Below are 15360 nucleotides of genomic sequence, written 5' to 3' on the forward strand. Positions count from 1 at the left end.
TAATGATAACAACAACATTTGGCCTGTTTCAACACATTGTGCATTTACTTAGAGATGACATTGACTCCAGGTTAAGTTTAAGAAAACAAAGAATATTATTTTGTTGTCCTATCTAAGGTGGCGAACGGTGATAACGGCACAGTGTATTGTACTCTTAAACTATCGATGGTATTTTCGCTGCAGAGTTAGGCATCTTGACGGTCATGTCATTCAAGTGAATGATAAATAGGCAAATGTGCTTTCATTCAGAAGCTGTGATAACTATGATCACTGTTATGAGCAATTATACATGCCGCGAGTGAGTGTGGTTTATCTAACTTCGCCTTAAACGTATTTCAGTCTTATACAGAGAGTTGGTGACGATATTATACCATGAAACGTGCTAATATATTGCGATCTCCTCCGGTTTATATAAAACAATCATGGATCACCAAACTCGTACCTACTGCTAAAAACTAGTTCTTTATACGTGTTTCACAAACACTGCTACTCCCAGCTGAAAGATTGCAAAATTACAAAATCTGGTAACCATTACTTAATAAGTTCTGACAAATGCGAGCATAAATAAAACAGAGGTCAAAGTTGAGATATAGATATGCTATAGCTGTCTTGTCTGTGACACTGAAAGCTCTATATATAGGCGGACAGGTAGGCAGACAGGAGAACAGACTTTCATTTTCCCTGGACATGCAGCAGTGATGGTGTGTCTGAAGTTCCTTGCTCTGTTCCTATCTTTGTTGTCATTGTCATCAGCACAGCGTCCGAACATTGTGTTCATTGTGGCAGATGACTTAGGTAAGTGTAGATATATAAAGCTGTTAATAAGTGAGTTAATGTGAAGTAGTATATCATTGTAAGAGAATCTTGTAGATAATTACATAGGGGCTAATGAATATCGTGATCATAACAGCAGATGACTTAGGTGAGTGTAGATACATGTATATGCTCCTGATAATGTGTCAGTTAATATCAAATACAATCATAAAATATATTCTAAAATCTGAAGGTGTCTTACGTATATATACATAACGGTGTATAGCGTACGTGTATGAGCTGAGCCGTCATCGTGTGTTTATTCAGGTTGGTATGATGTTGGTTTCCGGAATCCTGACATGAAGACACCAAACATCGACAAACTGGCCACAGAAGGAATCATCTTCGAGAATGCATATGTACAGAATCTGTGCAGCCCGTGAATATATGTTCTGTTGTTAACCTCACCTCCATCACAATATAGATATCTAACTAAAACTAACACAGTTATGCAGATGTGGCTAAATGTTAAAGTAACGGATTAAACGTACAATACTGAGTTGATTAGATAAGAGGCTAGCTGTGAATAATAGTTTGTCAGAGCTGAATTTTAAATGTTACAATATTCTGCCAAAACCAACATTACCATATGACTTCCATCTTTTCTTATGCCCTGTGGATGTGCTCAAACAAAGGAAACAAACTTGCATTACAATGTTACTAGAGCATCTTCAAACTCATCGTTTCAGATCCCGTACCGCTTTCATGAGTGGAATGTATCCATTCCACGCAGGCATGCAGGTACTTTCTATATCGCTTACACGATCGCCGTTTTCGGTCAGTGTCTATGAATCAATAACATATCAACCGTAACATTGATTTGTAAAGTGATGTAAAGTAATAATTCTGAAACATTCGTTGTCTTGAACACTGAATGCATAATGTCATCTCTCAAAAACATACAATCATATTCAGCATGAGGTTCTGCTCCCTGGTCAAGCCGTGTGTGTGCCCCTCAACTATACATTCCTGCCCCAGGAATTAAAGAAACTCGGCTATGCAACGCACATGATCGGAAAGTAGGTATTATGCTTCATTAAAGAACAACACTCTAACAGTAAAAGACTTTTAGTCATATTGGAGCAGCTTCAGCCATACATTACTTAAAACAAAAAAGAAATCCCTGATACATAAAGTTCGATTATAATAACCCTGGACGAAGAACAATATAAATATAGATGTAAAACTAGCATGTAAATCTAAAACAGTTTTTTTACAAGTGAGGACACAGTACAATATACAAACGGGTTATATATACGAGGGGCGTTCAATAAGTTTTGCAAGCGGGGCATTTTGTTTACATTTACAGTGTAAGCTATTAACAGATGTTACCTTAGTCAAAACATAATGTTGACACATGTCATAACAATTCCTATACACAACAATAATTTAGATATAAATGCTTCATTGACCGAGGGGTCTCCATAATCATGGATCCCTTAAACATGAGCAACGCGCTGAAACATGGATCCACCAATGGGACCCTGAAACTAAACTGGAATCCATGCAGTGGAAGCACCTCAGTTCCCCACCTCCACAGAAGTCTCAACCATCTGCGGGCAAGGTTATGGTCACTATCGTTTGGGATGTCAAAGGCATATTATTAATTGATTGCTTGGCACACAAAACTAGAGTGAATTGTCAATATTATGCCAGCTTAATGCAAGAACTGCCAAAAATCCATTCGACAGAAACGTCGCGGAATGTTGTCACTTGGTGTTCTGCTTTTGCACGACAATGCCCCAGTTTACAAGTCTCGATCTGTACAGGCTACAATACATGAATGTGGAATCGAACAGTTAACTCATCCAGCCTACAGTCCAGACCTAGCCCCCAGCGACTACTTTCTGTTCAGGAACCTGAAATCTGCCCTATGTGGAAGGAACTTCCTGGATGACGAAGATGTGAAAGCTGTCACAGCGGCGCGGTTAGTGAGTGAGTTAATGTTTAACGTCACATCGGCAATATTGCAGCCATATCGTGACGAGAACGATCAATTATATAAATACAAATGCGTTAATAGCACATACATTGTGAAAACCTGTCTACGAAGAACAGTAAAACTACCTAGAATATCACAGAGTAGAATGTAAAACTAGAGATTAGACCTAAAAATGGTTCTACAGAGGACAATACAATATAAAAATGAGCTATAGGTTGCAAAAAACTGAAGGTAGATCAGAGACGTGGTTACTGGGGCAACCTGAATGCCTCTACAAAAGTCAAAAGCCTTAAAGAAAATGGAATAAGTGTATTGAGAGGAAGGGATGTTATAATGAAAGTAGAAGTAAAAAACTGGTCATGTAAATCTGTTTTATATCGAAGTTAAAAAAAATTATTGAACCCCTCTCGTATGTATTCAGCCGTTGGTGAATATGACAAATGAAGCCACGAATTAATCGTGAACATATTCCACAAATGATACCCTAGAATAATTAAGTACATTTTAAAGACGAAGGTTTATAAGACTCCTCATGGGGAAAATAAGTTTAGAATGTTGTATGTCCCTCAGAGTATATAGCCACGAGAAATGTCAGTAACAAAGTTAATGAACCAGTTATAAATTCGGTTTAACTATAAAAATATAAACAATAAAAACATATCATCTAAAAAATTTAGATGGCATCTGGGTTTCTGCAAGTGGGAGTGCACACCAACATACCGAGGCTTTGACACATACTTTGGCTACTACAATGCGGCTGAAGACTACTACAATCACTCTACTGGTGCGTAAAATTCAACTTAAATAGACTAAGTGAGCATATTTTATACACGTTTACTTGAAGATATGTGCGCAGGTGTAGAATAGTGTTAATGCATATATTTGCTATTTCTTCAGGGTGGGATCCTTCACTAGACTATCATGATAATCTACTCCAGGCACGAAACTATGCTGGCGTATATTCTGCTGTAAGTATGCAATGACACTTCAATATTTTTTAACCCGAATATTTAGCAAAACACATACTTCTCCTCATCGAAAGTAAAACACCAACCTAAAAAACTCACATTCCCCTATTTCATTACACACTTTCCTATTACCGTTTCAGTTCACGTTCGCCCAGAGAGCAGTTGACATCATCCATCAACATAATGCCTCACAGCCTCTGTTCATGTACCTTCCATATCAGAATGTACATGCGCCTATTGAGGTAAAGAGAACATCATTTAAAACATGTGCATGTTCAATTCAAACTACCTAGATTAGAGGCTGGGTGTGTGCAAATAAAGGAAATATACTGACTCAGAGAATAGGGGAGTGAAGAGAGTGGAATCGGGGACTTAGCTTAACAACGGGCAACTGGGCTTGTGCTGTTCTGCTTCACGGAATATATATATTGGCTACTAACATGATATAACAGTATCAGTCGAAGGAACATAATTATGTGTGAATATGAATTGTGTCTAAAAGCAATATTCCAGTATTTTCATGACCAAAGGCACACTTTATTCTGATGATACATTTGTTAACATATGTGCACAAATATTTGACTTCACAGGTTCCCAAGAAGTATGAGGATATGTATCCAAACGTGGTCAACCAAGGACGAAGAATATATAGTGGTATGCACTTAATCACTTTATGGTCTGTTTACTGTTTCCCTTAATTTGTGTCTGTTTCCCGTATATATTGTTTCTGGGAAATTACCTTTGATACTCGCGTTCATTGTTCCAAGGATTTTGATATTACTCCACTATTGACATCAACGAAGGCAGCAGACATGCATTTATCAGACACGGTGAATTTCGCTATTTAGACTATTCAGTGGTCTCTGTCAGGTGTACATGGATCTCATGATTAGTGTCCCTGTACTGATTATACCCAACGTTTACCTTTGCTGTATTTTCACTACAAAGTACATCAGCTTTACCCATGCAAGTGAGTCTAATGCATCTAAAATACGATCTTAAAGCCCAAGGCCCCGTTCCTCAAAGCGATCGGAACGCTACGACAGTGGCAAATCTATAAAAAAAAAAAAAAAGGTGTGGGAGTTACGACTACCGTAACGCTACGTTCGCTTTCAGGATCGAGGTCCTGGGGCCCGTTTCACAACACTCTCGTAGCCGAAGATCTCGTAAGTTTTTTCGTAGCCATTGTACCTCCTATACTGTAACACAGGAGCTACGGATGCCACGAGATCTTAGGCTTACGAGACTTCCGTGAAACGGAGTCCTGATCTACAAGTATTATTCCAAACAGGAATGGTTTCTGTCCTCGATGAAGCGGTGGGAAATGTAACTCAGGCCCTGAAGGATCGGGGTTTGTTTGACAATACTCTCATTCTATTCACTGCAGATGTGAGTTGTTTCATTTCAACACTGGGAGACATTATTAACGAATTAGTGGTCACGTCGATGGTGTATGGTATAAAATTTTCCACCAAGCATATCCCCATGAAGATTTCTTAAAGCCGTGGTATTTGTGTTAATTTGGTTCAAAATGTCCACTCACGTTTTTTGAATACCTTGATCATTATTTCATAAACACAAGCTCCACAATCAAATTACCATGGAAACTTTGTCTTAACACAATTAGGTTGAACGGTCAAAGGTGCATAAAAGGTTGTATTCAAGCAATGTTAAATACAAATTTTTGTCAATTCAGAAACATACAAGGTGATGTTCTGTAACACTATTCTCCCATGTAATGACACACGAAAATATCTTCATTCAGAATGGAGGTCCTATTGAATACTATGCCAGCAACTGGCCATTGAGAGGAGGAAAGCACACAGTTTGGGAGGGAGGAACGAAGGGTGCATCCTTTATGCATGGCGCGGGGCTCCAGAAGACAAGGACTACATACGACGGGTAGCTGTTCCGGATATAAGAAGACCACACTTTGTGATTTTAGTTCAATATTCTCTCTCAGTCACAGTAAACAAAATTATTTTAATCCATAAGATTCAGCCAGTAATGTTCAGTAATATATCGCATGTTCTCATGACTGCTTTCAATCATAAGCACGTAAACATGGCTCTGAGTAATGTTATTCTGTCTAAACAGGATGATCCATGCCGTTGACTGGAAATCTACTTTAGTATCTGCTGCTGGAGGAACGCCGGGTAAGGAGTTGGTCAAAGCCAGACACAAGAAAGATGAATTTGTTGCTATAAATAATCTTTTAGTTTTCATATTATCACTAAATGTCACGAGAAAGGTAGCACGAAATGTATTGCAATCTTTATTGCATGTTGGGCGCAGAAACTGACATTGATGGAATGAGTCACTGGGATTCTATTCGAAATGGCCTACCCTCATCAAGGACAGAGTTCATCTACAACATTGACGACTTTGACATTCCAGTTGAAGGACATGCTGGTATAAGGTATAGTAAACATTCAGTCAATCTACTGCATCACAGGAAAGTCTAACAGAACATGCATGAAAAGGTCATCTTAATGTAGAGTTCAGTTCATGGGCGTTTTGCATATTTGGCATACAATACCGATTATATAGTTATCGTCATACAGGCAAAGAAGTGCCAGCTCAAAGTATCTATGTCTCTCTCCTTTGTGTATCAGAGTAGGAGACTACAAGCTGATCCTCGGGTTCCCTGGAGGCCCTGATGGCTGGCACAGACCCATGAACAAGACCGAGGACGACAAATATGAACAAACACCTTACACCACAGGAGATACTCCAATCCACCTCTTCAACATTCGGGGTACACTTTGCAAATATGTCTGAATTTTTGAAGTTTATGATCTTCCAATATCTGTGCAACACACTGTATGTAGTACCTTTTAGTATGCACTGTCGAATGGCCATTTGTGGTTTGAACTTGAACAATTCCTCTTGATTAGAATAGTTAATAATAACTATGTTTTATAAAGAAATGAGTTACTATACTGAGGTTTGCAACCTGCATAAGACACGACATTTATTAATAACTGCTCTAACACCATCAACCACACACTGTAGGCGGTCAATCATGTACACAGATAGTATGGCCAAAAATGCTGTCAAAAATATGCAACATAAACATTCTATACAGTTTATAAAGCAAAATGCTCACTCAAACGTGTATTCTGATTCTCATTCAGAGGATCCGACTGAGCACAACGACCTTGCACAGAAGATGCCTGACATGGTTGCCAAGTTGCGTGCCCGTTTTGAGGACTACAAAAAGACCATGGTGCCAGCCAATTTCCCCGCTGAGGATCCTGCATCTGACCCCAGATTATTTGGAGGCGCTTGGACTCCTGGATGGTGCTAACTTGATGATTATAGGTCAATATAGCAATACATGGAACATGTGATAATGTTTGTTATTTTTCTACCAACATTTGCAATCAAACCCAGGAATTTCTACTAACTTTCAGTATATCTACACCATATCAACCAAACATTACGATCCAAATATACACATACTATGATCGGGAATTGAGAACATGTTTAGGAACATGTTTAGGAACATGTTTAATATGACTTCTAGTATAAACAACCTTGACCAGCTATCAAGCGTTTGGTTTCATTCGAGAGAGATTATTCCGTTAAGCCGTTTTCATTAGTTTGTGAAGAGGTACCCCCTTTGTTTATTAGCTAGAAGACGTCATTTTCAGTGATCCTTAGTACTGTTGATTTAGGTAAGAGGGGGTTGATTTTTCGGAGTATTATAACGAGGACATGCGATCAGCCAAACTGATTTCAAACAACCTGGGCATCCATTTGTGCACTGTTTGTCGTGTTTTGAAAAATAGTGCAAATGGATATGGCATTGAGCACCAGGGAGGTGCAGGTAGGCCCAGCAATCTGACTGTCAGTGACAGATGGCATTCTTGTTTCTAAAAGCAAACGTGGGCGTTTAGAAAACTTGAGTCTGAATGTGATTGATAGAGGAACTGTGGCTGTCTGTAAGGACACACGTAGAACTAAGCTGAATGCAGTGATTTGGTAGAAAAGTGCAGGACTTACATCACCGATCATGAAACCTGAACGAAAGGTACTAAGTTTGAACGGGTGCTTACAGCATAGAAATTTTAGCTGGGACAATGATGAAAGTTCTGTATGTCTGTTTCTGAACCAAACAAACTGAAAACCCTTTGTATCAGCGTCCGAAGTACAATCCGAAATTTATCATGTGGGGTGGCATATCTGTGTTAGGGGCACCGTCCATCTGCGTATTTGAAGGGAATACGAACGGTGAGCAGTACACAGACATTCTCAAAGGACATTTACTTCCATCTGTTTATGGAAAATTTAGGATTTTCCAGCAGGACAACGACCCAAAACATCGTTCAAAGCATTTCTGACCCAAAATATGACATTATTAGATAGGCCACGCTATAACTCTGATCTAAATCCAACAGAAAATGTTTTGGGATTTATGAAGGAAAGTGTCATTAAGAAAAATATGAGACATACTGCTGAAATGAAAGAAGAGGTCCGATATTGGGACATCATGGACCACGACTTTCAAACTTCTTTGATCAGTGGTATGCCACATCGCAGTGAAGCCTTGCTGCCCATGGTGACTTGATAATACTTAATACTAAACGTTCACCTGTCTTTGAATCTGGAATTTTAAATGCAATCTTTAAATTTTCAATAATATTCTGATCATACTATATATGAATGAAAGATGGTTTCATGGTTTACTTATTCGTTGAATGACTACTTTGTCCACAAATCCAACTCTCGACACATAGCACCATAGTGGTGTCGTGTTTAAACCTTCAGATTAAGTCAAGGACACAAACTGAGAGAATGCGCCACTTTATTTGCTTGCAATGTCATATCTTCGACGAAGTGTAATCAAAGCACATGCGTTCTTTATTAGTCCTGTAGGTGACTCGGTCAGAAGATCGAGTTCAATCTCATCTGACTCTCTGATCTGATCGAACAAATAATATGCCATTCATAGACACTAGTTTGCTAGCTTGAGTGATCCTTCTACGGATCGGACTGAATGGGTCGGCAATGTTCTTTCCTGTCACAGAGATGTGAACGTTATGAACGTATGGCACTAAACAAATACTAACCATCAAATGAAGGCGATACACAACAATGCCCAACAAACTGTAGTGAGCACACTACTGTGATGACATTTATACACCCTAGTGCCAAATGCTCGTAAAAGCGAGCCACTAATTAAGATATTGTTTGATCGCCATACTTTACATATGCAATTCACTTCAACCTGTGGCTAGGATATGATAATCTGTTTAGAACAAAGTTCTGATTGCCCTAAGATTCCGGTTGTGTTTATGTTCATGCGTATATATTAAGAGCTTCTGAGTCACTGTCAGGTGATGATAGGAAAAACATTTGGCCTGTTTCAACACATTGTCCATTTACTAACGATGTCTTAGCGATAACGTTGACTCCAGGTTAAGTGTAAGATAACAAAGAAAATTTGTTTTCCTATCTAAGGTGGCGAACGGTGATTACGTCACAGTGTACTGTACCGTTAAACTATCGATGGTATTTTCACTGCAGAGTTAGGCATCTTGACGGTCATGTCATCCAAGTGAATGATACATAATCAAATGTGCTTTCATTCAGGAGTTGTGATAACTATGATCACAGTTATGAGCAATTATACATGCCGCGAGTGAGTGTGGTTTATCTAACTTCGCCTTAAACGTATTTCAGTATTATACAGAGAGTTGGTGACGATATTATACCATGAAACGTGCTAATATATTGCGATCTCCTCCGGTTTATATAAAACAATCATGGATCACCATTATTTCATTTCTGTTGTGCCTTGGTGGTGATTCCAGATGGTGGGTGGTGGGTTACAATATTTGTACCTACATGATATTTTTGTTTCTAAGGGAACTACATCAGTGCATTTTCGCTTCAAGAACAATCAGTATTTAGTATGGTCCAGACTGACAACCTACATGTCGCTGGTACATCTCTAGATTGGTGATAGATCTATGCACATGAACATACATGGAGACTCACAGGACTTGTTCCAATTGGAACTCTGAACAATGGAGTGCATGTTTTCATGCTAGTTCTTCTATCCTTGTTAAAGTCTGCAGATGGTTTAAGTGCTCACGTCAGCATATTTGTGTATCAGATATTATCATATTACAAGGCTTGTGGACACAGAACTGATGTTTATAAATGTTTCATAAACTGAAAGATTGCAAAATTCACAGATCTGGTAAAACAGTTTTTAACAAATGCGAGCATAAAAATATAGCATAGGCCAAAGTGGAGACATAGATATGCTATAGCTGTCTTATCTGTGACACTGAAAGATCTATATATAGGCAGACAGGACACTAGAATCTCATTTTCTCTGGACATGCAGCAGTGATGGTGCGTCTGAAGTTCCTTGCTCTGTTCCTATCTTTCTTATCATTGTCATCAGCACAGCGTCCGAACATCGTGTTCATTGTGGCCGATGACTTAGGTATAAGTGTAGATGTGTAAAGCTGTTAATATGTGGGTTAATGTGAAAAATAGTCTGAAATAGTATATCATTCTAAGAGAATCTTGTAGATAACTACATAGAGCTTAATGAACATCGTGATTTAACAAATGCGAGCATAAAATATAGCATAGGTCAAAGTGGAGACATAGATATGCTATAGCTGTCTTGTCTGTGACACTGAAAGCTATATATATAGGCAGACAGGACAACAGAGTCTCATTTTCGCTGGACATGCAGCAGTGATGGTGGGTCTGAAGTTCCTTGCTCTGTTCCTATCGTTGTTATCATTGTCATCAGCTCAGCGTCCGAACATCGTGTTCATTGTCGCTGATGACTTAGATAAGTGTAGATACATAAGGCTGTTAATATGGGTTAATTTGAAATACAGTCTGAAACAGTTTAACATTGTAAGAGAGTCTTGTAGATTGCATAGCGGTGTATAGCGTACATATCCGAGTGCTCAGCAAACATTATGTGATTACACAGGCTGGAATGATGTTGGTTTCCGGAATCCTGACATGAAGACACCAAATATCGACAAACTGGCCACAGAAGGAATCATCTTCGAGAATGCATATGTACAGAATCTGTGCAGCCCGTGAATATATGTTCTGTTGTTAAACTCACCTTCATCACCATATAGATATCTAACTAAAACTAACACAGTTATGCAGATGTGGCTAAATGTTAAAGGAACGGGTTAAACGTACAATATTGAGTTGATTACATAAGAGGTTATCTGTGAATAATAGTTTGTCAGAGCTGAATTTTAAATATTACAATATTCTGCCAAAACCAACGTTACCATATGGCTTCCATCTTTTCTAATGCCCTGTGGAAGTGTTCAAATAAAGGAAACAAATTAAACTTGCATTACAATATTACTAGAGCATCATTAAACTCATTGTTTCAGATCCCGTACCGCCTTCATGAGTGGAATGTATCCATTCCACGCAGGCATGCAGGTACTTTCTATATCGCTTACACGATCGGCGTTTTCGGTCAGTGTCTATGAACCAATAACAAATCAACCGTAACATTGATTTGTAAACTGATGTAAAGTTCATGGTTCTGAAACATTCGTTGTCTTGAACACTGAATGCATAATGTCATCTCTCAAAAACATACAATCATATTCAGCATGAGGTACTGCTCCCTGGTCAAGCCGTGTGTGTGCCCCTCAACTATACATTCCTGCCCCAGGAATTAAAGAAACTCGGCTATGCCACGCACATGATCGGAAAGTATGTATTATGCTTCATTAAAGAACAACACTGTCTGACAGTAATCGGAAAGTAGGTATTACGCTTCATAAAAGAACAACACTGTCTAACAGTAAAAGACTTTTAGTCATAACGGAGCAGCTTCAGCCATACATTAGATAAAACAAGAAAGACATCCCTGATACATAAAGTTAGATAATAATAACCCTGAACGAAGAACAATAAAAAATATAGATGTAAAACTAGCATTTAAATCTAAAACATTTTTAACAAATGAAGATACAGTACAATATACAAACATGCTTTCCGTTCAGCCGTTGGTGAATATGACAAATTTAGCCACGAATTAATCGTGAATATATTCCACAATTGATACCCTGGAATGATTAAAGGCGAAGTTTTATGAGACTCCTCATTTGGAATGCTGTATGTCCCTCAGAGTATACAGCCAGGAGGAATGTCAGTAACAATGTCAATGAACCAGTTATAAATTCGGTTTAACTACAAATATATATCAATAAAAATTATTGTTTAGATGGCACCTGGGTTTCTGCAAGTGGGAGTGCACACCAACATACCGAGGCTTTGACACATACTTTGGCTACTACAACGCGGCTGAAGACTACTACAATCACTCTACTGGTGCGTAAAATTCAACTTTGGTAAACTCAGGGAGTATATTTTATACATGTTTACCCGTTCGAACCATGAAGATATGTACGCAGGTTTGTAATAGTTGTTAATACATATATTTAACATTTTTCAGGGTGGGATCCTTCACTAGACTACCATGATAATCTACTCCAGGCACGAAACTATTCTGGTGTATATTCTGCAGTAAGTATTCAATGACGAAACATTTATAACACGAATATTTAGCAAAACACATACGTTTCATCATCGAAACTAAAACACCAACCTCCAAACATATTTTTGTAACGTATATTTTTTGCAAAACATCAACGACTCACATTCCCCTATTTCATTATACACTTTCTCATTGCCGTTTCAGTTTACTTTCGCCCAGAGAGCAGTTGACATCATCCATCAACATAATGCTTCACAGCCTCTGTTTATGTACCTTCCATATCAGAATGTGCATGCGCCTATTGAGGTAATCAGATGAGTATTTAGAATATGTGCCTGTCAAATTGAAATTACCTAGATTAGAGGCTGGATGTATGCAAAGAAATGAAATATACTGACTCAGAGAGGGGTGAGTGGAGAGAGAGGATTCGGGGACTTAGCTTAACAACAGACGACTGGGCTTGTATTTTTCTGCTTCACGGAATATATATACAGGCTACTAACATGATATAACAGTATCAATCGAAGGAACATAATTATGTGTGAAAATAAATGGTGCTTAATAACTATTCCAGAATTTTCATAAGCAAAGCCACATGATGATCCATTTCTTAACATATGTACACAAATATTTGGCATCACAGGTTCCCAAGAAGTATGAGGATATGTATCCAAACGTGGTCAACCAAGGACGAAGAATATATAGTGGTATGCACTTAATCACTTTATGTTCTATTCATTGCTTTGCATAATTTGTTTCTGCTTTCTGTATACCAGGCATGCGGTGATCTGATTCGACGGAATATGCTGTGGAGAGTTATCTCCGTTAGGTGTGTAAGAATCTTCTGATTACAGTCCATTTACTTATTCTACCCTTTGATTGCCTCAACCTGCTTTGCTATGTATTTTCCTGAAATGGCAAGATATGTGACTGTAACACATTCGAAATAACGTTTTAAAACCCTGATCTACTACTATTGTTCTAAACAGGAATGGTGTCTGCCCTGGATGAGGCGGTCGGAAATGTTACCAAGGCCTTGAAGGATCGAGGCTTGTTTGAAAATACTCTCATTCTATTCACAGCAGATGTGAGTTGTTTCATGTCAACATAGGGAGGCTTGAAAAACAAATTCGTGTTCACATTCACGGTGTATGGTATGGAATACATCCTTTAAGTTTCTCCACATGAAGATGTCTTTATGCGGTTGTATCTGTGTGAATGTATCGAATTAGGTTCAGAATGTAAAATCACGTCTTTTTTAATACCTTGGTCATTGGTTTATACACATATAAGATATCTTACACGCAACCATCAAAACACTGTGTAAGCGTAATTATGGTGAACTGTTGTGTGTGCATATTTCTACTCAAGCAGTGCTGAATCCACATTCCATATATTTATATTTGAACTTTATTTTTCTCTTTGTCCATTCAAAAGACAAGGACTACATACGACGGGTAGCTGTTCCGGATATAAGCAGACCACACTTTGTGATTTTAGTTCAATATTCTCTTCCAGTCACAGTTTACAAAATTATTTTAATTTATACTTTCTTAGCCATTAATGGTCAGTAATAATATCGCATGTTTGCATGATTACTTTCAAACATAAGGATGTAAGCAAGGTTCTGAGTAAATGAGACGTTATTCCCTGTCTTAACAGGATGATCCATGCTGTTGACTGGAAATCTACTTTAGTATCTGCGGCTGGAGGGACGCCGGGTAGGGACATTCACATATATACTAGTATTTCTTTCCAAGGAGTTGGTCAAATCTAAACACGAGAAAGATGAATTTGTTGCTATAAATAATCAGTCTTTTTGTTTTCATTTTATTCCTAACGGTCATGAGAAAGGTTGCACGAAATGTATTGCAATCTTTATTGCATGTTGGGCGCAGAAACTGACATTGATGGAATGAGTCACTGGGATTCTATTCGAAATGGCCTACCCTCATCAAGGACAGAGTTCATCTACAACATTGTCGACTTTCAAATTCCAGTCGAAGGACATGCTGGTATAAGGTATTGTAAACATTCAGTCAATCTATTGCATCACATGCACCTGAAGGTCTAACAGAATATCCATGAAAAGGTCATCTTAATGTAGTGTTCAATTCGTGGGCGTTTTGCATACAATACCGATTACATAGTTATCGTCATAAAGGCAAAGAAGTGCCAGCTCATAGTATCTATGTCTCTCTCCTTTGTGTATCAGGGTAGGAGACTACAAGCTGATCCTCGGGTTCCCTGGAGGCCCTGATGGCTGGCACAGACCCATGAACAAGACCGAGGACGACAAATATGAACAAACAGTTTACACAAAAGGAGATCGTCCAGTCCACCTCTTCAATATTCGGGGTACACTTTGACATGCAAATATGTCTGAACTTTTGAAGTTTATGATCTTCCAAAATCTGTGTGCAACACACAGTATGTAGTACCTTTTAGTATGCACTGTCGAATGGCCATTTCTGGTTTGAACTTGAACAGTTCCTCTTGATTAGAATAGTTAATAATAACTATGTTTTATAAAGAAATGAGTTACTATACTGAGGTTTGCAACCTGCATAAGACACGACATTTATTAATAACTGCTCTAACACCATCAACCACACACTGTAGGCGGTCAATCATGTACACAAATGGTATGGCCAACAATGCTGTCAAAAATATACAACATAAAGATTCTATACAGTTTGTAAAGCAAACGGCTCACTCAAACGTGTATTCTGATTCCCATTCAGAGGATCCGACTGAGCACACCGACCTTGCACAGAAGATGCCTGACATGGTTGCCAAGTTGCGTGCCCGTTTTGAGGACTACAAAAAGACCATGGTGCCAGCCAATTTCCCCGATGAAGATCCTGCATCTGACCCCAGACTGTTTGGAGGCGCTTGGACTCCTGGATGGTGCTAACTTGATGATTATAAGTCAATATAGCAATACATGGAACACGTGATAATGTTTGTTATGTTTCTACCAACATTTGCAATCAAACCCAGGAATTTCTACTACCTTTCAGTATATCTACACCATATCGACCGAACATTACGATCCAAATATACACATAGCATGACCAGATATTACTGAGAATTTTAGGAATATGTTTAACTGGCTTTCT

The 15360-nt window shown here is 38.5% G+C and overlaps 1 protein-coding gene and 1 pseudogene across 1 annotated transcript; both read left to right on the plus strand.

Moving 5' to 3' along the window:
- The first annotated feature begins 640 nt into the window (after nucleotides 1–640).
- On the plus strand, nucleotides 641–7071 carry LOC137267968 (arylsulfatase B-like). The gene is made up of 14 exons (XM_067802427.1): nucleotides 641–795; nucleotides 1081–1192; nucleotides 1503–1554; nucleotides 1729–1832; nucleotides 3433–3539; nucleotides 3653–3723; nucleotides 3864–3965; nucleotides 4314–4377; nucleotides 5015–5112; nucleotides 5489–5625; nucleotides 5821–5879; nucleotides 6019–6142; nucleotides 6339–6481; nucleotides 6861–7071. The coding sequence occupies exons 1-14, from the start codon at nucleotides 699–701 to the stop codon at nucleotides 7031–7033; spliced, it is 1443 nt and encodes a 480-aa protein (XP_067658528.1). The 5' UTR covers nucleotides 641–698; the 3' UTR covers nucleotides 7034–7071.
- Nucleotides 7072–10725: 3654 nt separating this feature from the next.
- LOC137267934 (arylsulfatase J-like) lies at nucleotides 10726–15155 on the plus strand (annotated as a pseudogene).
- The last annotated feature ends 205 nt before the right edge of the window (nucleotides 15156–15360 follow it).

This window comes from Haliotis asinina, chromosome 16 (assembly GCF_037392515.1).
Source record: "Haliotis asinina isolate JCU_RB_2024 chromosome 16, JCU_Hal_asi_v2, whole genome shotgun sequence".
NCBI lineage: Eukaryota > Metazoa > Mollusca > Gastropoda > Lepetellida > Haliotidae > Haliotis > Haliotis asinina.

Excerpts from the sequence above, each read along its gene's own strand:
- LOC137267968 (XM_067802427.1), top strand. The coding sequence starts at position 699 with ATGGTGTGTCTGAAGTTCCTTGCTCTGTTCCTATCTTTGTTGTCATTG. Across the intron at positions 4,378-5,014 it reads AGGACGAAGAATATATAGTG|GAATGGTTTCTGTCCTCGAT; the intron begins GTATGCACTTAA and ends TATTCCAAACAG. Across the intron at positions 5,626-5,820 it reads ACAAGGACTACATACGACGG|GATGATCCATGCCGTTGACT; the intron begins GTAGCTGTTCCG and ends CTGTCTAAACAG.